The following is a 26855-nucleotide window of genomic DNA, read 5'->3' on the forward strand; positions in this document are numbered from 1 at the left end:
GCGGTTTTAATGTTTTTTTATAGATAATCTAATTATTATTTTATAGTTATATAAAATTAAAAAGTTTTGTTTACTACTCAATTGAACTAAAACTTTCAAAATATATTCCTGAGAAAATTATATTTTTTATTCGACTAATTTTTCACAAAAACTGTCGTTATATACAATATACTAAATTATAATAAAGCAAATTGCTAAGTAATAATAATCTGGCCTGTCTACTTGTTTATATTTATCGTTCGTATAGAACTTATTTTACTGAATTTCAACTACTATAAATGACATCAAAATGGAATTACTATGGAAATGAAATTGTCAGTAAAGTAGCACAGTGTGCTCAATGCTTTGATTGATGAAAGTGATTCATATAAAATTAGAATACCTTTTGATTTTTAATCAAATATAGTTCATTTTGTTATTTTTGCACTGTAAGATAATATTTACATCGGTTTAATAAATGCATTTTTCTTAAACGTGATCTTGAAATTCTAAAAAAAACCTTCAAACCTCCGTGAATTACCATGAGTTGTAGGCCCTTCTAAATTATGACTTTTGTATGTTTATGACAGTTTGGTAGGGAATATGTCTGCAGGCCACCACATGCCTATAAAAACATTTCCATGCAACAGAATATTCACCATAAGTACGTATTGAAGTGGGTGGATGTAATGCCATTTTACAATAAACGGAACGTTTTTAATAGTGGTGTCTCCCTTTTATACCGGGTAAATCGATGGCTGAAAAGGATTTGCGTGCTTAATCATCTTCTAAATTTCTTTTGTAGTGAATAAGATATTCAAGAAAGTAGTTTTTTACATAGCCACCATTACTTTAAGGTTCATTTTTGTTATATTTTGAAGATAGGATTTAAATTTACAAAAATACAGAATTAGAATATAATTTTTACAATTAAAATTATAGGATATTTTTTTTCAGAAAAATGTTTGTAATAACTATACTTTTTTGTTATCACACATTTTTAGCTTTGATGCGAAGCTGAGAATGTATTAATTTTATTATGACGTATGTATGAGTTATTTCTTATGTTATACGGTTCTTGAAATTCTCTTATAATAAACTAAAATTTTGAGAAATATGAGATTGCTCTTCAATCTTCCGATCAAACCTACATAGTAAATCTTAAAGTCTTTTGAAATGCTAACGAAAACAATAATTATCATTTTTAAGAAGTTTTATGACAAAATGTTCGTTTGCTATTTAACTACTATAAATTTTACTCTAAAATACTGATTCAAATCATGATGTTCGTGACCATAACCCATACATTAAGCCAAAAAGCTGTCGAGTCAGTTAATAACTGGCTCAGTCCTACTAACTACTGGATATGCTTAACATATTATATTAAGTATATGCAATAGAAGGTTTAGCAAAAAGTAAGTTTATTTTACAAAATATATATTAAACTGATTGTAAAAGATTTTTAAAGATCACTAAAAATAATTACATTTGAAACGAAACAAAAATAAAATCCATCTTTGTATCACAATACTTTTCACAAATACGCTGTATGAAAATATTCAGCATATGAATACTTATATAAATTTGTGCGTTATTAAATAAGTATACGTGCTTTAAGTCGGAATTGCGTGATAGCTGTTGTTCGTTCGATCAATCACATCAAAATATAAGCACCGCTGTTCAATGAATTTTGTATTTTACTATGCAACTGTAGTTAAAACAAATAGGTAACTAAAAGTCACTTTTTAGAATTCACTATTATTTAAGACATGCATTGAATTAGACAACGATTTCTCTTGCTTGAAATAATATTTAGAGCAGCATAGTCTATCATACTAAAATTATACAAAGTTCTTATCCAAAAAGTTTAACAGAGTATTTTTAGTTGACAAATGGTAAAAGTAAGAGTATATACCATGTACAATTTTTTTTCACATAGCTTTAATCACATAACTACTTAATCATTTTCAAGTCTTTTAAGTAATTAGTATAGTTATTTAATAATATTAATAATAAATATTATTCGAAAAACATTTCTGAAAACTATATTGATTTTACACTGACTTTTTTTTTTTATCCTTTAGCATAGAATACGCCAAAAATTTGAATGTGTGCATATATTTTGAATAAAAGTGAAGTAAGCATGTTGATAAGAAAAGATCCCAGTGCAGAGACAGTTTTGGTAATAACAATATACCTCACAACTTTCTTCGACCCTCAAAAATTGACGGTGGCTGTGAAAAAACGCAATAAAATGTTATGTCTTTTAAGGAGGGTGAAAGTTAGTGGATACGCAAGTCTTATATATTCTGCATTTCGATGTTAAACCCAAGTAAGATTTTCCTGCATGCTAGAGTAATAGATAACAGACCACCATTGCGGCTAGTAGTAGTAATCTACGGGATTAAAAGTAGAAGAAGTTTATTATCTTCATGTGTATCTTAAAAGGGTGTCCTACTGGGTACAAACTCCTTGCACTGTCGTTAAAAACCGGTAAAACGTTACGCCTGGTCTTAAGAAACGTTGCAAAAGAAATAATCACAATCATTTAAAATATATGTAACGTGTCTTTTAGGATTTGAACTATTAAACATTTCAAGAAGCTTATTCTTCCGGCATTAAAAATACAAAATGAATTTAAACTAATTTTAGGGTGAATAATACATGTTACTAAATATTTGAAAACTTATCTAAATGTAGAATGTTTTTATATTTATTAATATAATACTTGGCGACCAAAGTTTTATATCTAAATGGACTGTGAGAAGGAATTTTCGCGGATGAAATAAAATCCTATAAGCCATGAAAAGTTCACATTGCAGCATAGAAAAATTGTAAGCCATGAAAGTATAATTATGATTTTAAGACAATCCTACTTCCTCGAATAAAGAGCGCACAAGCTATCATTTGGCCGCTCTCCGAGAATCTCCCTTTTTCAAGACAGGTACACTTATAATATCTATTTCTGGTCATTAAATTTTGGACCGGTATATGTACACTATAGATGTGTATAATATTGTAGAAGGGACAAGCGGCAGATGTCTATAGTAGACTGCAACGTTTATTACACACATTCTGTTATACATATACCTCACTAACGATGCGAGATTTAGTACTACCGGCTTGACAAGGGTGTATGTATTTTATATCTCAAAATAATTCACCACTTCCCTAAAAACACAACCGCGAAAAGGGGCGACAATTAGGATTTTCCGGTGAATAGCCAACGAGTAAGTGTTCATTGAGTAAATAATTCGTGTGAAGGACCTTTTTATTCTATATGCAGTAATATTAAACAATAATGGAATGTATGCAATATAATTAATATTCAAGGCGCGCAGAGAAATGAGAAAACGCGAAAGAGGAAGAATTCTCCATACCTTAAATACCAAAAATTATTATAGTTGATGTGATATGTGACACCTCCAGAGAGGAAATTCAGTGAATAACTAAACTGTGTTTTAGTTAAGTGACTGTGAAAACTTTTGATTGAGATTTTAATTGATTTATTCAAGTTTCTGATGATATCAAAGTTATTTAATAATACAAGTTCAATTCATAGTTTATTTGACAATAAATAATGTCAATAAATAAAATTGTAAAATTTACTTACAGGTTGAGATTTAATTCTAATTGAGTTTACATATATTTAACTTGTAATGAATACTTGTATTTATCTAGTAAAATTATAATTAAGGAAAATTATATTTAAAATTATTTTATCCTTTGTAACATCTGTTACTATATAAATTTATAAATAACGTCATTTTTAAAAATTGTAGTAGAGCCAAACACAATTCGACAGTAAAAACTCAAAATTCATGAAAGAATTAAGTGTTTCTTTTGCATTAAAAATTGTGAAAGAACGTACTAATAAAAAAGTTTAATTTTAATTTTATTAATAACAGCAATTATAATTGGTATTGAAAAAATTAGTTGATAATTCATGTTAAACACATAAATATTTTTATGAATTGTTATACACTTTGAAAACAGAAATAGATAGAAAAAAGATATACTAATAAGCGATTATAGCATAACTCACTTGGAAAAGTCTCGTTGAAGAGCTGACAATTTGGTTCGACATCTGTCAGCTTCGGAACTTGAACCCTTGAGTCTAGCCTCAGTATCCAATCGCAGTCGTCTCTCTCTATCCACATCCCTCTGCAACCAGTCTCGCTGAAACAACACATCAAATTGTGAACATAAGTATGTTTTTTAATTATTTTTACTTTTTACTCTTAGTTTATAAATACTACTTTTAATCAGATAAAAAAAATTCTTCATTTATATTTTTAATAATCAAAATGAAAATACATTTTTTATTGAAATTAAAAATGTGGTTGAATTCATAAAAAAATGTATCAACAACTTGGAATTTTATTTAGTACTAGTGACAAAATAATTTTTATGATTTTTCATATAACTTGCATCAATAAATAACTACATTTTATAGAATAGCTTATGATATTCAACATTCGAATAATATCATAAATACATTCTATGATCGTATAATAAATCTTCAATATATCATAAATAATTCGGATTAAATGAAATACATGACATTACATTACACCTAAATATCATGTATAAGGATGCAATTTTCATGTTAAAAAATGTGTTTATAACATATATTCTTATCTGTTATTTGGCTTTATACTTTTCAAATTAATATTTATGGTACCTATAGTCTATGTCATCATCAGCCTTGCACGTATGAATATTTATGTTTGTACCATTTTTAATACATGTGGTCGTATTCATCAACGTGTATGATATTTATTAATGTTTTTTAACAAAAAAAAAAATATATATAAAACATTACATCAAAATTAAAATTGTGTTGGTTTTACATTGACCTTTAAAATATTATAAAGTGTTAAAACTAATTCTTTATTCCTTTTTCATATTATGGTTTAAAGGATAATTTCTGTGAGTTTTAATAAAACATTTTCTAATGATTTTTTTTTTATTTACGGAAATAGATAGAATTATTTAGTCCTTTTTATAGTCATAGCTGATAGCTTAAATTTTAGTGAATAGCATTTTTTACGCGTCATTTTAGTTCATAACAATAATAATTATAATTTTTATTATTGATTTTATGATTAAACAGGACGACCGTATACACATGTTTTGTATGCGTACTAGACAATCATAATGAGTCATACACCATCAGAAACTGCTGTAAGATTAAATTAATATTTACAATGACAGCATATAGAGAATTCAACGTTGTACGGCTATAAATGTTGTAAGTTTAACGTTTACTAAATCTGTAATGCAATAATAAATATACAGAGTGATTTTTTCATCATAACCCACTCAATTACTTACAGAATAAATAAATAAATAAACTATTTTTTTTGGTTATCTTTAGTTTACTCATATTATTCTTGAATTATTAACTATGTAATACTTTTTAAGTTTATCCCTTTTGCCTTAAAAGGGTATCAACTTTGTTTTTTTAAATGGACACATATTTTGAATTTAATATAATGTTTGATTTTTTAATAGAAATTCATTTATTAGATATAAACATTTAAAGTTTCAAATTTTTAAGTTAATATACATATATAGTACACAAGGTATTACAAATACAGGTAGCTAATTGGGTTTTTATGACATCAATATTCGCAGGTACACAGTATTGTTATTATCAATTGTAGTAAGGCACATTGTTGTGAGTTTATAAATACACTAATTGATAATATAAAAAGTTCATCTATTGATAGTCATAATTGATAATAAACAATCCGTGACTGTGACAGCAATGTCATAAAAAAATAATTAGCTACCTGTATTTGTAATCCCTTGTGTATTATACATGTATAATAACTCAAAAATTTGAAACTTTAAATGTTTATATCTAATAAATGAATTTCTATTAAAAATTCAAATGTTATTTACTATTAAATTAAAAACTAAAACATTTTATTAAATTCAAAATATGAGTTCTCATTTAAAAAAAAAAAGTTGATACCCTTTTAATGCAAAAGGGATGAACTTAAAAAGTATTGCATAGTTAATAATTCAAGAATAATATGTAACTAAAGATAACCAAAAAAAAATCTTTAAATTATATTTATTCTATAAGTAATTGAGTGGGTTATGATAAAAAAATCACTCTGTATATATTCAATTGAATCAATAACAAGTATAATTCACCAAAATAACAAAATAGGGGAAGTCTACTTGTGAATGAAAATAATAACAACAATAGAGAAACCTAATCTAAAGAATGGACAAGATAATGTAACTAAAGGGTTCTTATAAAATAAATAATTACACGAGAAAAGTGAAATAAAACAACGCAAATAGTTCTGTAGTATATGTAAAATAGTCACCGCAGCTCTTGTATTATAAACTATAGTTAACCCTTTTTTTTATGTAAATATGCGAGTCTAGTGCATGTGCTAGCAGACAACACACGCGTGGTAACAACAGACAATTAATTCTTATTTTTTTTCTCTGACTCAGCATTTTGGTTCTCCTATAAAAGATAAAAATCCAAGATTAATTAACGATTAATCACTAGTGAAGAACTATTCATGGCATTCAACTGTCCCTTTGATGTAATAAAATTTTTCATTCGAAGGCCAGTGGAGAATTTCCATAAAAGTAGTTTTAAATAACTTTTTTTGGAGAAATGAAAATCCATTAATTTTGGAAAATAAATGTTTTTTTATAAATATGCAAAACATGACTTATCAAACTTCATGTTATAGATAGGTCATATACACAAATGATACTGCAGCTAAAATTTGATTCTGGTCAGGTTCAGCCACTCATATCAGATTACGACAAACGTCACTAACAGAAATATAGAATAGAAAAAAGAAAAAATATTTCTTGTACTTACAGTACATTCATGTGCTGTAAGTTCAAGAAAGATTTTTCATGCTCTTTCCAACCATCGCGGGCGAATGTAGTTATTGCGTACATAGTTTTTATCAGGCTCTTCCGCCCGGCTTGTTCGACGTGTTTCGGTTGATTAACCATCTACTACGACGTCACACTTAACTTTTTATTATTCTTTTCTATTGCAGCCCCATTACAACCTTAATACGGATTCAGTCAGACTCGAGAATAAAGCCGTTGGGTCATTTCGTTAGTTTCCCGACACCTTTAGAATTATATGTTTATAAATAATATAATAGTTTTTTATAAGAATAATGCGTCATATTGTTAAAGTAGTGGACGGCTGTAGATGAGAACTCCCAAAAATACCAAAATTCGATACCAATTACTGCTGAAAAGTGACACTTTATTTCTATAAATATGACACTTTTATGTTTTTTTATCGACATAGACAAAAATTGTCGAGTAAAGAAAGGACAGTTACGGTTTTCAAATAGATTTAAAATACATTGTCACTATTATTTATGACTATTTTTATGAATAATCATCATGGAGAGCGCAAAGATTTATTTTTATATTATTCTGTAATATTGAAATTATGACTAATATAACCAACAATTTGGCGACTCTCTAACGAAAAATCGCATTTAGTTTGTTAGAAGTTGATGATAAGCGGAGAGTTCTTCCAGTAAAACTACTCAACTGATAAACACTTGTGAATATAATTGAGTCACGGAGGAATCGAAAAGAGACTAATAATATTAGTTAGACAAGAAAAAATGTAACTAACTGGAAAATGTGAAATAAATGAAGAAGTAATTATTAAAATGCTTGTATTATTTGAGCACCTATACAGTTATAAGATAACCCGTATTACAGTAGACTGATTAGCTCATTATTTTTTTGTAGTAAAAACTGTATACTGCATAATGTACAAAAATACAGCAGACTTAAAATATATTTTTTTAATATAAAAAATAGCTATATAAGTTTTTTTTCCTCCGCTGGTGACAACAATAAATCAAATAATTTATAATATTGTTAAATTATTAAAACATTGTAATAATTTCTTTAATATCAATTATCAAATTTAATTTTATTGTATCTTATAATACACATGGACCAACAGGTCTGAGTGCATGGGCATTATGTCCACCTCAATAATAACTATAATAAATAAAATTTGTTTAAAAGTGTATAAAAAAAACTCTAAAAGATATCAATTATTTTGATTTAAAAGCAAATAAAATATTTTTCAAGAAACTATACCATAAAATATGGTTGAAAATCTCAGGGGTCATGAATCTTGTCAACAATCTACCGTTGACGAATAACATTATCATTAATCAGATCACAGGCATTGGATTAGTCGAACAAATATTATACAAAGTGCAATGTTCCGTCTCGTGGCGGAAAGCATTGATTCAAATCTGTCATTTTACAGATTAGATTTCTTTTGTTCATAACTCATCCTTACGCAATAATGTAATATCTGGAAAATTTTAAAGAAAGTGGAAAAATCAGTTTGATTATCCAAAACTACTAACGAAATTCTTTGATATCACCTGGACTAAATAATTTATTTACATGAATAATGTAATTTTAGGCAAATTAAGGTAGTAAATCAATTTTTTTTGGAAATTAATAGTTGTCTAAAATTTTAATACGTTATATCCTTAGATTTAATATTTGATATATAAGATCAAAATATGTAATAGTATACGTTAATTATGACTAGCGTTTGTTTGTTATAGTTGGTGTATATAACATTAGAAAATACGTGATACGTGTCACTATCCCGAAAGTCGCCAAACAGGCGCCAGCAGTTTAGAGAACAAACTTTACACGTCGCATATACTGAGTTATAAAGAAAGATTTTATACGTAAAAGAAATAATACGTCGGATATTCTTTGTCCGCCGGATGTGAAGATATTTGATCTAAACAAAGCTCAAAATACCAAATCATATTAAGTTATAAACTGCATTCAATGTAATCCGGACCATGAAAAGTTTTCTGATACACGATTTCTTTATAAAATAATATAGTTTATCAAAAAGTTTAAAAGAATTTTGAACGGCACATGGCGAATACTTTAGATATGCTTTCAGCGATTTTCAAATGAAGCTTTTAAGAATAAAATCAAAACAAAAAAATACAATTATATATTTATTGATAACTATTGATAGTTGAATTAACTCTTCTTAATTTTATTCGAATAACAAAATAACTTTTTGGTTACAACTAATATAATATGAGTGTAAGATTTTTTGAAATTATAACATTATTTATAAAAACATATCAACTTTTTAATAAAATTAACTAATGTTATTTTATAAATGAGCGTCACGCAAATATTTAATTTTAATTAATTTGAATGATAGCAATTTTAACTGCACATGCATACGGTTTGTATTATGCAAAGTAATAACATAATATATAATTGTTATACTATACAAACTGTAAGTTCAGCAGTACGCGATAGAACACATGTGGCTTGCAAATGTAATCGTCTACAGACTTTTAGTGAATTAAATAAAACTCTTGCAACTATTCTTCAGAATAAAAAAGAAACTTTTTTTTTTATACCGATTTTGTAGAAAATGTTTAAAATTTTACGATTGTAGTTTTAATCGAACGCACCAACTTAACGGTATGTCCGTTAAGTTGTAAGCAGCTGTTGCACAAAACTGAATTGTTTACTACTGCAGCTACATAGTTTTTGAAAATAAACTACGGCAGTCAGTCGACTACTGTCTGCCTCTAGCAATAAAATGTACATAGTCTTAAAGTTTTTTCTTTAGTCTTATGCCACCTCTCTACTCGTTTGTAACGAATTAAACTTCTCAAATTAAAAACTTTTACTTTTCTACATGCCAAAAATAATCTGACATTTTGTCACGTCTGCACAATAGCCTCGACAAATCAACCTGTAAAAACTTTATTAGTTTTATGTACAAAAAGTACAGTATTCACTCACGTTTCTCCCTTTGGACAAATTAGTTCCCATGCCATGAGTGTCACATAAGTAGGCAATGTTATCCTGGTTTGTGTTTTCACATCGCGTTTTATTTTTCGAAAAAATCGTGTTGCCAATTATTAAAAAATTGTTAAAAAGAAACAAATATTATAAATACAATATAAAGCAGGAAATTTAATGATAAAAAACTCGATTTTTGGAACCACCCGGCGATTGTTCGACCATACTCTATAGCGACCCCGTTTACGTTCGGTTTCCAACTGAACAACGTTCGCTTGAAGGCGACGACCGGTAGCGGTGCTGCTGGCGCACGCGGTGGTAACGTTTCCCTTATTAGTAAGTAAAAATAAATACCCACCGGACCATGATAGTACCCCATCCCCTCTTTAAAAATGTCGTCTCTACGGTTTGACTTCAAAATATGATAGGGAAAATGAAAGTGTTCGGTATTACTAAAATTGAAATAGAAAACTTGGTGGAATGATTTTTATTTGGTTGAATATAAAATTTATATTTATATTTAAACTGATTTCATTTAATAAAATCAGTCTTAAAAGGCTTTGCAAAAAATGACTTCATTTAAAATAATAAATTATTTAGAACGATTTTCTAAAAAACTATTTTTATATCCATTTTAAGAGTAAATATTCAATAATAATCACTTTAAGAATATGACAAATACAAATGTTAATTTTTAATGGTTACTATATAATACAACTATAGAACTGTTAAGCTAAAATAATTTATAATTGAATTTGTATTATAAATTCAAATGTTCAATAATTTTTATTTTAAAACAACAATTTTCTTTTTTCATTGCTATGAAAATATATTTAACAGAGTCAACATAATAATAATTATTTATATTTTAAAATACATTTTCAATAAATGCGAGTTTTTTTTCATAATCATAGTTTAATACAACGTCATTTGCTCTCATCCGTTAGAATTTATCATCAAAGTTAATGAATTAGCATTTTATCTTGTAAAGCTGACATAAAAATACCGTAATCTGGGTATTATTATTTTATATTAAAGTTGAGAGTGTCATAGTTCGAAAATGATGAAATAATTTTTGACTGCAAACATAAATACATATGATTTAAAAAATTAATTTAAACGGCTTAAAAGTTTTAACATATAATGAATAAAAGCCTTAACTAAACATTTTAAAACATATCAGGTATGATTTATTGTATCCATTATTAATACTAACTTCGCATCAATGGCGATAAGAAAGGGCTATACCACATGCTAACATGTGGCAAAAGGTAAACAATGAAAAAATGATTATACTCCCATTATGCAAACTTTGGTATTTTGAGTCATGCATTGAAGTCCCCTTTTTCGTTTTGTAGAGGAATCACATAGTTTTATTTTATTACAAACGCATTTAGGATTAGATTTATAACTAAAGTTTATATTTTCTACTTTTTAATATCTCACTAGTGGTTCTCATGGGAATAGTTCTTTTTATTCGAATCGATTTTTTCAAATAAAATGGATGAGACTTTTACTTATCTTTAACGGGTGTCGATAAAAATCATTGACATTAAACTTCATTTGGCCTGACTTTAAAGGCAAACTAAACGATAAAACGACACGATCGTCGTTTACTTTAGATTCGAATAACGACAGTTATTTCAAAGTATAGCCTGTATAGCCTATCGCCTAAAAATAAAATAATCTCACACTCTAAAATCATGGTTTTATAGTTTTTAATCTAAAAAAATTCAGTAAAGAACTAGTAAAACATACTTAAAAATTTGAAAGTATAATGCAATAAATTTTGTATCTCGACTTTTCTTAAGTTTGATAATTCATTATATAGTGATAATGACTTTCCAAAGCTATTATTTTATGTATACGTAATACATAATAATTTAAGTTAAGCTTCAATTAAATATGAAATATGTTTGCATAAAATATTAATCATTTATAATAAATAAATATATTTTTATAATACCTCAATCAAAACCATTTATTTTTACCTTTTTTTATTTAATTAAAATTGAAATTAGTTTTCATTTAGGTTAATTGACGCATATTTTTTTCACTTTTCATTGTATGATCTTAACATTTGTTTACACTTGAATTGGTATTTTTGTACAACTAACATAAATTACAACGTGTGTTTATTTGGCCAACGACATTTTAGTTATTTCTTTTTCAAAGGGTGACATTAACAAATAGTATGCACATAGTTTGTCTGGTTTTTTTTTTGTATTTGGGTGGCACATGTATGGTGACAAATAGCTAAAGATAATATTTTCTTAACGTATAAGATGTGATGGATTCCACATGATTCTTAACATAATATTTTTATAATATTTATACACTAATGTTTTGTATCGATTTTTAACACGAATAACCAATATAACTATAATATTTATTACTGTTATAGTTGATTGAGAACTATGAGAGAGCATTTTTATCCAGTACTTTTTTGTTGTTAGACAAGGAAACAGGAACAAAAACGACGGGTGGTCCCCTTTAAACATTTCATTGTGAACGAACGTTTTAATTTCACAAACTCCAATCATCTCTAACCCACATAGTCTTTTAAACAATTTGTATAATAAAACTAAGACTTAAAACTGAACAACCATTTTAGTGAGGATACATAAAACAACTTATTAGCTGTCGTTAAATCGTCAAGTATATTATTAGTGTTTACTCAACCTCGTTATAAGTAAACGCTAAAAACATAATTAGATATTTTCATTTGAACAGTAGTACTAATAGATCAAACGAACTGCTGTTTATATTAGTTCTAAAGTATAAATTACATTTCTGTAAAATAAAATTGTAAACAATGTTCAAATCTAAGTGTAGAATGAAATGCAATAAAGGAATATTCATCAGATATTTGTAATAAGACTATTTTTACAAACATTCAAATTTCGAAGCGAGTAAGTAGTTTCATATCAAATTCGTCAGGCTGAAAAAAATAATTACTAAAGTAATAATAAATTCAAATTCTTATCAATTAACAAAAAAAGTACTTTATAATTCTAATATACCATGAGAATTGTGTCCATTCCTAAGTTATATTTTAAAAAATGATATTCTAAAAATGTCGTAATTTTGTACATTTTTGACAAATTTATCAAAGTTATAATTTATACACTGCCGTTAAATAAAAATTTACGTAATTTTGTAGTAACTAATAATAATAATATATTCATTTGATTTATAAATAATGCTATTTTTAGAAAAATTGAAATTCAAAGACAAATCAACATGCATTAGCCACTCGGCTCGAAATATACAAAGGGACCATATATTTTAAGTTCGAGAAGCTCAACTAACATGATAGATTGTTACAACTTCTGATTGGCGTATTGCACAATATATTACACATTTCTTTCCTTATAATTTTGTAACTATTTCAAAATTATGATAATTCTTACTACTAATAACATTTTATTAATGCAGTTTTGATATAATCTTGAAAACGTTATAAAAAAAATACCTGTATTAAAGTTAATAGAAAATACGAAATAAGGCTTATAAAAATACATTAAGAATACATGATGAATATTGTAATATAATATANAATCCCCCCGTACACTTCCTCCACCACAAGGAAGGTGAGTGGGTGAGGCGGGGGGGGCCCAGCTCTCTCCAAATTACCCTACTTATATATAATAAAATTTCAATTCTAAGTAATATTTTATGAATTAGTGTTTGCTCAAGGAGCTTTAAATTATACGAAATTACCGGTATAAACTTTAAATTAGTCAACTAGTTTCTTTTTTTTCTTAAAATATATTTAAACGTTTGGTAGTCATAAAAAGTTTCAAATCGTTTAAACGCCCTACACAAAAGTAAACCCAAGATGTATAAATAAAAAAGTAGCGTTTCTCAAATAGCCAGTTTCTTTTACTACTTAACGGCCAAAACTAAAATAAATACACAAGCCATTTAACGCAAGTTAAGGAAAAATAAATAAAAAAGTTTAATGCTGAAAATTCTCACATTGGATGCACACTACTATATACATACATATATATATATATATAAATGTAGATTAAATGCAGTGAAATGAAAAATTTAAAATTCATATTTTTGAATAATGATACCTTGAAAGTAAGTTTTCGTTTGAGTATGGATAAATGATTGAGTAACAAAAATAATGTAATATATTATTCAATAACAACTGACGGAAAATGGTAAATTTACATCAACTGCGGATACATTTTAAATCAAAAAGTAGTATTCGAGTAATTTAATAACCCAGCTGTTTAATTTGATACGCGTATTAACAATAACGTTGACCAGGTCGATCCCCCAAACACTGTGTGTGTCCTCTGACACTGAAACTCCTGCACAGATGGCTAAACACCGGTCATATTACACACACAGCTCACACCATGTAATATGGGGTTGTTCGGATATCGATTTACCAGTTGCAACAATTATCACTCTATCCAACCCATTTCTAAAAGATTTTTTCGGTTAAAGAAATGCACAGCAAAGTAACAAATTCACTAAAGAACTATGAACTGCTAATATTCTGATAGATATAATTAAACAAGTTATAACCCTACACTGTACATAAGTGTTATTGCAGATACAAATATTATGACATATTAAGTGCTTCATATTCTATTTTAATTGTTTGTCATGGTATTGTAAGACATCAACTCTATCAGCCGGTCAATATACCATATCCGTTTAAGGTTCTACTGTTAAGACCGTGAATTATTCATTCTTTGCTTAGCCTCAATAATTGACATATAACGGTATGGACATTTAAAATATGACTTGTATATGAATGATTTTATTTAGTTTTATGATGGTTAAATGGAGTCAATTGTAAATATGGAATATTATATATTACATCAATAGACCGATTTTAAATCTGAAAAAAAAATTGTTTTTAAAAGAAAGATAACCATTTAAAACTTTTTATTTCGATGAATCAGTAATACTGGTTAATATAAAATTTTAAAAATTATTTAGGTTTTTTAGTATATTTTCTATCTGTGTTAATAAAAAAAATACTATTAATCAATGAATATGTACATTTTGTGTAATAAAAAGGAAGCATCTAAGGGATTTTTTATACAATAGATTTATATTAACTATTTTTTAATTTAAATTATTTTATTATAGATTAAATTGGCCACATTTTTACAAACTGTTTGTGAACTCAAATAATTAAAAGATTCTATACAATTTACTGTATACAATTTAGTATTACCATATAATTATATTATTTGGCGATGTATTTATACTAAACACTTTTTAAAAGGTTTTAAATATTCGATAAAAAAAAATGTGTATATCGAATAATATATTCTTAAGTATAAAATAGCTTGAACAAAAGCTCCTAACAAATTTAATTAAAGAAGTATGAAATGAAGTAAGTTCAAAAGGGCTTAACTTTAAGGTTTCATAAAATCCAATTGAGTTGTACAAAAACTATAATGGGTAATTTTTTTTTTTTTTTGTAAACTTAAAATATGAGTACACCATCATATATATATATACATATATTATAAGTACACTATCGTACTTTTAAATAATTTTTAATGAAATCTATATAAAAATTTTTATGTGGAAGCTATTGTTCATATTATTTTAATGAAGTGAAATAATTAATTATTTCTAATTTAAATATTGAAAACTTTATTATATAAACATTTAGTATAATTTTGACACCATGAATTTATGAAGTCATACATATATAGAATGATCAATAAGTAAGGAAACAGTTCAATTGTTACAAACAATGAGAAGAGTAAAAACACGTTTCTTTACTTACTGAACACTCCATATATATATAAAATAATAACTTTTTTTTTTTATGGAGTGTTCAGTATGTAAGGAAATAAGTTTCTTTTGTTTTCATTGCTTATGACAATTGATATGTTTCCATACTTACTGAACACTATGTATACACGAAGAATACAATGATTACACTTTATCATGATAAAAACAAAAAATTACTATTTTTTTTTTTGTATTCTGTAAAATTATAAAGGAGATTCTCATAAAAGATAATGTTTTCGCGTCATGAAAATAATTCATGTGAAATTGTGCATAACGATATAATATTATTGTTGACTAGAAATTACGCATCAAATGCGCATTTATCTTTTTATATCCATTTTTTTGATACTTATAATTGTTAATATTATGTCCCTTAATTGCATAATTATGATATACAGGGTGTTCAGTAGGTAAGGAAACAGATAAATTGTTATAAATCATGAGAACAATAGAAACTCATTTCCTTACTTACTGAACAGCCTATATATTTAACATAGTCATTATGAGTTTAAATTGGTATTATTTTTTTGTTCTATTATTCTGCAACTGTTGCTTCATTCGGTTCTTTTTTAAACTTTATTGCATAGATATAGTTTTTCTGTGCTGTGTCGCACATGTCAGTGAGCTTTATTTATTAACGAGTAATAGAGTATATTGTGTTGCCTAACAAACTCCTTTACATTAGGTAATTTATGATTTTGAAAATTAAATAATTCTCGAAACGTTTAAAATGTTTTCATTAAACATTTAAAATTAATTCATTAGATATATTTAACTATTAAATAATTCAAAATTTAAACATCACTTCCTTATAGTTTATTGTTCAACTAAATCATAAATTTATGATTTCATTATTATTATTATTTTTTTTTAATTATTTATTATCATTTACATTTAATGTTTTGATTACTGACAAATATTAAAATGTTATTGGCATACATTTATAATATAAAGATTTTTTATTTGAAGTATCAGCTAGATTATTTAAGAGAACGCAAGATTTTAATGCGTACTTTAATAGATTGATTAGATCACTCAAAAACACTGATTTTCTATGTCGAACGCGTTTATCTTTATATTAATTAGAGAGTTGTCAAATGCAAAATGCAATCGATACGTGTGTCCAGATAATTGGAAGAGAGAAAGTCGAAGGGTATGTTCCATGTAAACGAGACTGGTCGTCACTGTTATTGTTTGTCTTGCGGTAAATCAGTAATCTATGTTGACACACGCGGTTACATCGGCTGCAAATTGTTGCGGGTAACCATGGATACCATATACACTATTTGAACAAATGTCTACCGCAGTGGTCGTTTATTAACCATTTCCGGATGCAATACTATGCAGTGTCGACTATTGTTTTGCTATGTAATAATTACAAGTGAAACATACCATTCTTTCGATTAAGTAAAACTACAGGGTACTCTTGAAGAGCGTAAACGTTGTGACCGGAAGTCGTTTAAGATATCGGTAGACAAAGGGTGTTAAGCGCAATTGGGACCGAGATAGGAAATAATGTGCTGTATGTTTTCCCATAATAACATTCCAAAACGTGGTTTAACTCCTTCAACCGTCACTAAACTATCCAACAGCCCGAGAAAATAAAGACAACTGCAGCATAGCGCCGTGAGCATAAAGGGCTCATAAACACGACACGATGTTTTCAATGTTAGAATATAGCATTGTGTTTGTCCAACACGCGCACGTTTCCCTCAGCGAAACGCTAATGAAACTAAATATCCATGAGAGACGCTTACCCCTGACAGCATCGTAATAAGATCATAGGGCAGGGGAGAAGAGAGGGCAGAAGAAGCAAACGTCGCCATGTCGGAGGTTTTAATGACACGAACGCAAACAGCCGAGGGGTGATAAAAAACGGCGTTGCATATGTAAAAGGGGAAGGTAACTTTGGGTATTTTACTTTGTAAAATTTATTTCAGGAATCTGAATTCCAAGAATTTTAAAAAAACTTTTAGATTATTCTCATGCATTATTCAATTTTTTTAGTATAATACATACCTTCCGAACATTCTTAAAATAAAATGAAATGCAATAGCATTTAAATGGTTATTTTTAAGTGAAAATTGAACTTGTATGTATATACGAAAAATCTAGATGATAATGAAATTTACTGGGTTACTTGAATATTCCGTAAAAGGAAGCTTTTTAAACTAATTAAAATCTCCGAGTAAAACTTTTAGAAACATTATTCATTCAAAATAATTATCTTGTTCGCAATATGCTTTATGAATTCGAATACAAAATGAATATGTGGGAAAAATATAAAAGCTCTTTTACACATTAAACCTTAACGCTATACAATTTGTTTCCATTGTTTAATATTATCATGTCATATTAAACATTGGAACGTTAATTTTTATAACAGTTTTTTATTAGCTTTTGTTTGAGAAAGGCTCTTGAGAGTGAAAGCGTATTAAAAGTATAAATTTGAATAGCTTTCAACCACTTTCAATTCGTTTAAGGCGATAATAAAGAGATTTTTCATAAAAGTGTCTGTACAGAATTCGTATTTTTTTTTTTTTTTTTTATAAATTTATTTATTGCACGTTGTATTCAGAAGTTCTTCTTCTGTGCGCATGGCGGCTGAATATGCGACAAAAACGTATTTCCAGTTATCACCGTCCCTAAATAACGTACGATGTACAACAGAGCTTTATAGAAGAGGTTATCGCTACAGATTTATATTATTATACATATACATAAACCTTATACACGCCAAGCTATGTAATGTGTTTATTTTTTTTTCCTCGGAAAACACATACGGTCGTTATTTTATTACATTGTGGAAGCAAACGCGTTTTGCATTCCGAGTGCAGACCAAATAAAAATACGATTTTGTCCCGTTATGCGTTTAATGGGAAATTATGGTTTTCAGTAGACATAACAGAAAGTGTAGGAAAATTTCCCGACGATGTCACCGATGTCACGTTCCCCAGATAATTACAAACTTACAATGCTTGCACCACTTTCAATTTCAATAAAAATTTAACTCTCCATTAGAGATTCAAATATGATAATTTCCACTGTAGAAATAATCTATTTATAACTATTTCCATAAATTTTAGTTTTTCTCTGTTCAAGTTATAACACTAAATGAAAATTTTAACATAAAAACATGAATTGTATAAAAAAAAATTGAACGCGTATAACTTTTAAAATTACTAACAAATATCATCAATTTTCAAAAAGATATAAGTTAATTTTATTTTGGAAAAAATTTTCATTTTGGTCCAATTTTGATAAATCAAATTATCAAATTTTTTTAGTCTAATAACAATACTCAGTTAATCATTAAGTAAAATACACTGTTTACAGTAAAACAATATTATTTTAATTCCATTTCAACTATTATGTACTTTTATTGAGGTAATTAATAAACCATAATGCTTCATTTTTTTGTATATTTTACAAAAGAAAAAAAAATAGCAAAATATAGTAAATTGACATTTTTTAAAGACTATATGTGTTAACTTTAATGTAATTCAATTCAAAATTAAGAATTTTTCTATAAAATATTTATGAATTCAGCTATTATATAGGAAAATTTAAGGTTCATTTCACTACATAATAATTTATATTGATTCAATGATTGGGAAATATAATTATTTTCGTAAAATGATGACTACACTAAATTATTTTTACCTAAACTGCAATCATTAAAAAAAAAAAATGTTTGATTTACTTAATACATCTCATTATCAATATAATGAGTGTTTTTTTCGTAAATTTACAATACTTTCAACAACTTAGGCTGAACTGTTGTCAAATAACTTCTTATTCGTGTTTTGTTTCAAAAATGTTCAATTGTGTTCCCAAAATATTTTCAACAATGGAAAATTTGGCCACAATATGTCATTTACGTTCATAATTTATATTATTGCACTTTAAACTGCTTCTCAGTAATCATAAATTGTCGGAATTATAAAATACTGAAATACGTGAGTATTTGGGTTTTGTTGGTAAAGGAACAATGTTTGGTCGTTATAATTTTTAGTGCCAAATATTACTATTTTCCCTCCTCAAAAGTGGTAGTTGTTAAAAAGTTTTAATCCCAAAAAGACCGGATAAAAATTTTATATTTTAAAAGAAATTACAAAGTTTTACATAAAAGGGGACTTTAATCGAATAAAAGCTCTTTTATCTCTTGGACACGAAAAAGTAATCTTAGTTAGGGGTTTTATAGTGGGAATCAAACAAATTTTAAGATAATATGCAAGTCACCTGAACTGTACTTTATAAAATAGTTTTAGAATCTTTGCTTTAAATACTTTAACAAATAAAAAAAAAATAACAATGTAAATGAAAAAGATTTTTTTTTTTAATAATAACAAATTAATTGTATTTTATTTTTTGTGATTCAAAAAAAAAAAAAATTTTATTGTTGAAGAGAATACACAATTTTAACTTTTCAACATCTGCTTACAAGTTATTATTAATATTATAGTATTGATATGAATTGTGATATACTCATTATTATTGTAAATTTTTTCTAGAAAATAATTAAAGAAATTTAAACATATTCACAAGAATTATTTTATAATAATATCCTTTAGAATATGTCTTATTAACATTGCTTGAATTAATACTTCGAACAGGTCTAATGTTTAAGTTAATAACCAAAATGGTGGGCTTAAAAGATACTATAAAGGTTGTATTAAAAGCTTATAAATTTAATACGATGTCAGTTATTGGTTTTTGGATGAAATATTACAACCACTTAAATATGTTTTGTGGCTGATAATAGCTCGGAAAGGTTAGACGGTTAATAATCGCAAATAATGTAATTAATGGGCATCAATTATAACAATTACTCCACATGGTTTCATAGGTGATCCCTTAGGTACAATTTCGTTTTACGTGGTACTACAACAAATAATATTAACATTAATTACATTTTAAAAGTGATATAATAAAATCAAATGATAAACTGTTATAAAAATATATTTTTTTATTAGATCAAAAAGATAAAAATTACATTTTTAAATAATGTACTTGTAACAGAGTATTTTTTAACATATAGACTAGGTGGTATTAATGCCTAGAGAAAAATCATTGCCATGTAGTGGTAAATACTAGCGAAATAAAATTAATTAGCAACTTCAATGTGTTTATTCGTGTAATGGATCTTCCTTTTAAATATTATTGTGACCCTATAGCTAATTCCTCAGTGTTAGAGCCTATTAAATATATACAAAATTGGAAAAGGATATTTATAAGAGAAAATTTCTACGTTATATGAGGCAGTGTACATTTTTTTTATTTCCGAGAAAGTTATACTCGAACACACCTTGAAAATATTTATTCATTAGTGCTACTCAGTGGAAATTACTTGTAAATGCTCTGACTTGTATGTATGTGTTTTTTAATTATATTTAACAAACAATTAATGGTATGAAAAATTTTAATAAAAAGAATAATTTTATGAATCATATTAAAACGACTATATAAAAATGTAAAACATATAGTTGAATAAAATAAATAATTTAACATTATTTACTAACCCAAACTAGCTTTTCCAAGTATAAGATGGGACAGTGAGTATCAAAATCTTTAGTACTATGATGCTAATTATTTTTAATACAGGTGTACAATACATATATATTTAGGTACTATATGTTTTAAAATAAATTAAATAAAAGCCCCAAGGGTGTAATTCGAGGGAGTTAAAGGAGAGGTCATTTTCTCTAGGTCATCTGTTTTACCCTAATTATACTATTAATAAATAGCGTTAAATGTGTACAGCGATTATGAAGTGGGTCCGAGCATTATAACAAATTATATTGAACTTTTCAGCGAATTATTTTAAAGCTTGTTTTTTTTTATTACGATAAAACACGCATTATAATACTTAAAAATATCATAACAAAAAAGAACAGTTCTCTTTGATGGCCCGCCTTTGGGATAGTAGTGATGACGGTGAAATTAATAATCAAAAAAGTGAATAAGCAATAAAGCCGCTTCCTGAACATTGTTGTTCATCTAAAAATCAGGACTTATCGTAGGCTTTGTTTGCTAAAAGTAATAGATAATGCCTCAGCACGAAGACTGGATCAAGGGGTGTATATTGTTATAACAAAAGAATAGAGATACAATACAAAAGACACTCGATGAAAGGCAGGCAAATGAGAACTTTTTTCTCTTTCAATAAATACATCAGAGAGCTGAGAATAGTTTCTAACGATGCATTTTTTCCATAAAAAGAATTCCCATAATAATGAAGCAATTTTTTCAGATAAAAAAATCCTAGTTAACGTTAGTTTTCAGTTATGTATATAAGATCACTTTTTATTGTATGGTTTGCCTATTTTAATATTAATTTATTTTAATACTGATTTTTATTGAAATTACAAATATTCACATTAGTATCAACTAAACGCAAATAAAATAAAATTAAGAGAGAAATTATGGCTTTCATAATTTTGAATTAACTAATCAAAATTTTTTGAATACAATATTAGTCAAAAATTTTTTTCATTGAAGTAAAGAATTTGGATTTAAGTAAAAATAAAACTGAAATATAAAATAAGATAATATTGATGGAGAAATCTTCCGTGGTATTTATTGTTATCTTATTCTTTAGAGTACTTTTATAATTCATGAATTATTTATGCACTACTCCTTTTAAAAACAATCGAAATCTACTGGATTTATAGCAGCTGGTATGGTCAACTGGACAATGAAAAACTCCTTTCAAAAATGGCAAACGTACATAGTTTAAAGAGCTTTTAACGGTGTAACACAAATGACCATCATTAAACGATCTTAAATTGGTTGAAAATAGTATATATATTTTATTAAATTAATCCCATGGTTTATTTTAAGGGATTTTAAATGAAAGTCCATATAGTTGAGATAGTGATAAACTACGAATTTCTCTTAAAATAATAAGAAGGTGGTTATTTTTATTTTACAATTATTTTAATGACTACAATCAGGTTTAAATAAATATTTCAAAACTTATCGAATAAATGTACTCAAGTATTTTTTATAACATATATCATAAGAAGTTAATTACTAATTAATAAACGAAATATTTAATATACTCATACTAATTTAATGTCATATGAATTACAAAAATTTTCAAATTTTTAATTTTTGAATTAACGAGAATAATTGTATATGCACTTAATTATGACCAGAAGCGTAGGTATAGATTATTCATGAGGGGTAGGGTTGAATATATAATCCTCTGCTCTTTTTTTTAATCTTGTTTGATTACGTGTAAACAAATTTCGTAATAGTTGTGTTTGAATTCCGCTAATATTTCATAACCCCCTTTACATACTCCTCTGATTATGATCATCAAAGATTTGCATATTCTTAGTGAAAATGACATATTATTGTGTATTTTTATAAATAAATATTTTAACGACCATTCAAATATAATTCATATAATATCCTAAAATCTTATAAAATTAATTAAGAGAGATAAATAGTTGTTTTTTATCGATCCTGTGTGTTTAATTGTTTTTTGGAAGCGTTATTAATCTTTTTGGTCGTAAATTATTTCATACGGAATTAATTAAATTTGACATTTTTAATTATTTTATAGATTAATTTTGAAAAAGTTTAAATTAAAACAGATATCTGATGAATAATTAACTAAATATATTTAAATTACGAATATAGATATACTGACAATAAAAAAAAAATATTTTCTCAAATTTTAAACCTTTTATCATTCCTTGTATACATTGTTTCCACGTGAAAAAAATTCTTTAAATATATCTAATTATTATCTGTGTATTAGTTTCATACTTACATAAAATTATAAATTATAAATGATCATTCATCTGAAAAAACCATTTATTCATCCTACAACTTAGTTAGTGCCAGTTATTCAAAATACAGCCAAGTAAATTATTTAACTATCACATTAATTTTAGATTTAGTAGCATTATTTCGGAAAAAAGTTCGCTTTGTTAAAGACTTAATAGCATTTTGGAAGAGTATTCATAATAATATACGGTTTAATTTTTATTTATTAAAACTTTCCTCTTTTCTTAAAAAAACTTAGAGAAAAACGAGGCTATGGCTTTATTCATTGTTCACGTAATAATACGCACGGATATTTATCACAGTTATTACTATGATGAGTTTTACTAAAGTTTTTAATGTAATAAACAATAAAACTAAAAATTATATTATTATATTAAAAATGAATTTTAATCTTAAATCGTATATTATATTTAGTCAATATTTTCATAATTTGGTAAGTATTGATAATTTTAAAATGTGGTTTAAACTCTTAAAAATGAAAAATTGTTGAACTTGATATCATTTATTTATCAATTTATAGCGATATTGAAAACATTTTATAGAGAGAGTCTATATATTACTGTAACCTTAACTAATATCTTTGCATTAATATATATATATAATATCTTCACTTAGTCACACTATAAGTGCTGAAAAAAAAGTCATTTCAATTATTACTTAAATATGATAAACACTATAAAGCATACAGGGTGTTCAGTAAGTCAGGAAACGGGTTTCTATTGTTCTCATTGTTTGTAACAATGAGAACAATAGATACCCGTTTCCTGACTTACTGAACATCCTGTATAATTTGTATGCTTCCCAGTAGTCACAATTATTGTAAAAAAAATTGTTCTTAAGGTTAGATTTTATAGTTAACAATTAAAAGTTTAATGAAGTCTATATAAAACTTTTACTAGTCGACAACCATTTTTGTATTGTAACTTTTTGTGATATTAGAAATTGAATATTTAGAAAAAGGTGAGAAGCCCGTTAGTGTTTAACCAAACTCTATTATTACCATAAAGCACGCAGAAGAATTCTTCTACGAGTATTTGATTAGATTATGATAAAGAAAATCATCCTCTATATATATTATTTAATGTATTCTTACATAATAATAAATTAAAAATTTGAATAAATGTTCAATAAATTCAAATAACGTTAGCAAAATTTTAATGGGCACCAATTAAATTTTTTTTTTTTAATTTGTCTGTCTGTTAGTAAGTTTAATGTTAATTTTAAATTTTATAAATAATTAATTAATAAACTAACGAACCTATTTGTATAGTTAAAATGAAATATTTTTTAACATAATACATTTAAAAGAATTTTTGAAAAATAAAACCTTATTTTTCATGAACACGGTGAATGATTTAAGAAAACGATTACACAAGCGTGCATTTTTGTCAAAGTAATTTAATTTTAAAAGATCAGGTAAGTACAACAGTTTATTATCTTTAAGCCATATTTGTCAAGTGTTTTTGTGAGTTGTTGAAAAATAAAGTGTTTTGTGTTATGAAAAGCACGTCTTATCTTTTAGGTATACATTTTGAAAGGGGCAATGGTGCAACGAAACTCTGTACACATTTAGCACAATATACAGTAATAATTTATAATGTATTTGTACAACAGAATAATTAACACACTTCCGGTACAAACAACTATGAAAATATGTCTACGGACGAAAAATTGTGAATCAACACCATTAGATGAAACGGCCTTTATCTTTCATCAACTGTTTGTGTACAGTGTAACTTAAAAAAATATTATGAATTCAACAAAGAAAAGAAACTGACAACAGCAAAACTTATGATGAAAATTAACCCTTATAATTCCAACAAGTTCCAAAAAATTAATTTAATATACAAGGCCAGAGTTTGTTGTCTGTTATTGAATTACAAATGAAGGAAAATGGGCAAGTTTTTAACAAACCAAACGACAACAATGAAACTTTAAAACTTTTATTAATTATTTATTTTTATATCAAATATGAAGACGTATTTTTAATTTATACTGTTACTTTACCATAGTAGATCTCAAAATTTTAAGACCCCCACAAACAGTATTTACTTTGCCAAGTATTTTTACTTAGTTATCAAAAATACAAATGTATCAGTGTGATTTGTGCTGTATTACGAATAAATGTAATCTTGTGATAACAGTCATTGCAAATAAAACTATCATAATAGACAGTTGTACGTTTTTATTGGGATGATCTAAGAAGGATATCATGTATGTGAGCTATGGACGAGGAATATGATATAATATAGTAAGACTATACAAGTAAAAAAATGCCTATTTTCTTGTATATGTAACTAGTGCAATAGTTTACAGAACATGACAAAAGGATGAAATTAATGTCTACTAACAATTATTGACTACATCCTACGAAAGCGATTACGTATGAGACAATTTTCATTTAATGTGTTTTTTTACATTATAATAAATAAATAAGAAAAATATTAAAGATCGAGAAGATTTATGTGCTACGGCGAGATACGACTGTTATTATAAAATTATACTAGTCATCCTTCGTTTTAATATTATTTTATTTGAATTTTTTAAGCTTTTACAATTTGTTACATAAATAAAAACAAAAATTTACATTTTGCTTAATTAGAAAATAGCTTCATGCCTTTTTTATTTGACATATAATAAATAAAGACTATTCAAACCTATTATATAGGCTCATACTACATGTAGGTTTATATATCAATTATAGATAAATTCAACTGTCTTAGGAAGTTAAATTTCTATTTGTTCGTTTTATTGGAAATTCATTAAAAAACAAGTGAAAATAATTTTAAACTTACTTTATACATTTTATTTTATTTAAATAAAAAACATTATTACAATACAAATTAAGGAAGTATATATTTTGTAAATAATTAATGAAAAATATTCATTAAAATAATGACCATTTAAATAAATGGATCACAAACGTAAAAACTTAATAGTTTATTAAAATCTTCTGACGAATATTTAAATATACAACTGTAAAATTGATCGTGAATTATGAATTTGACCAAATAAAAAATATTTATTATCAAACTACGACTTTTGTCTAATAACACCTTAGAAATACCACAGGGGTCAAAGGACACGTCAAGAACATAAAGGTACCTATAGAATGATGAATAAGTAACGACTATCAAAAGGGTATGCTTTAGAGTTTGTAATAGCCTTGAGATGACGGATAAAAAATATGGTGTTGAGTAATTTAACTTCTATTGATAACGATATATAAAATGAACGTAGGTACCAAAATGGCGTGACAGAAGCACAAGAAAGTTAACCATACACTGTTAAGACAAATAATAAAATCAACAAACAATTTAAAACTGACATAAATGAATAGTATTATGATTTGAAGTAAATTTGTCATTTCATTTGTAAAGATCATTAGAAAATAAAAAAATTATTTTCAATAAACTATAAAGACATTATTTATAACTATTATTTACACAAAATGA

General features: G+C 26.3%; 1 protein-coding gene across 5 annotated transcripts in view; it reads right to left on the minus strand.

The window, feature by feature from the left end:
* LOC126902564 (uncharacterized) overlaps positions 1-26855 on the minus strand; it is a 160051-nt gene that overhangs the window by 25465 nt on the left and 107731 nt on the right. For 3 of the 5 annotated variants that reach the window (XM_050679955.1, XM_050679956.1, XM_050679958.1), the window contains one exon: positions 4025-4158. In XM_050679955.1, the coding sequence (XP_050535912.1) occupies positions 4025-4158 (134 nt within the window). Of the gene's footprint in view, positions 1-4024; positions 4159-8109; positions 8131-9819; positions 10069-26855 lie in introns of those variants that run through there. The other 2 variants (XM_050679960.1, XM_050679959.1) reach the window with 2 other exon arrangements.

This window comes from Daktulosphaira vitifoliae, unplaced genomic scaffold, assembly GCF_025091365.1.
Source record: "Daktulosphaira vitifoliae isolate Bord-2020 unplaced genomic scaffold, ASM2509136v1 Scaffold_3, whole genome shotgun sequence".
Lineage (NCBI taxonomy): Eukaryota > Metazoa > Arthropoda > Insecta > Hemiptera > Phylloxeridae > Daktulosphaira > Daktulosphaira vitifoliae.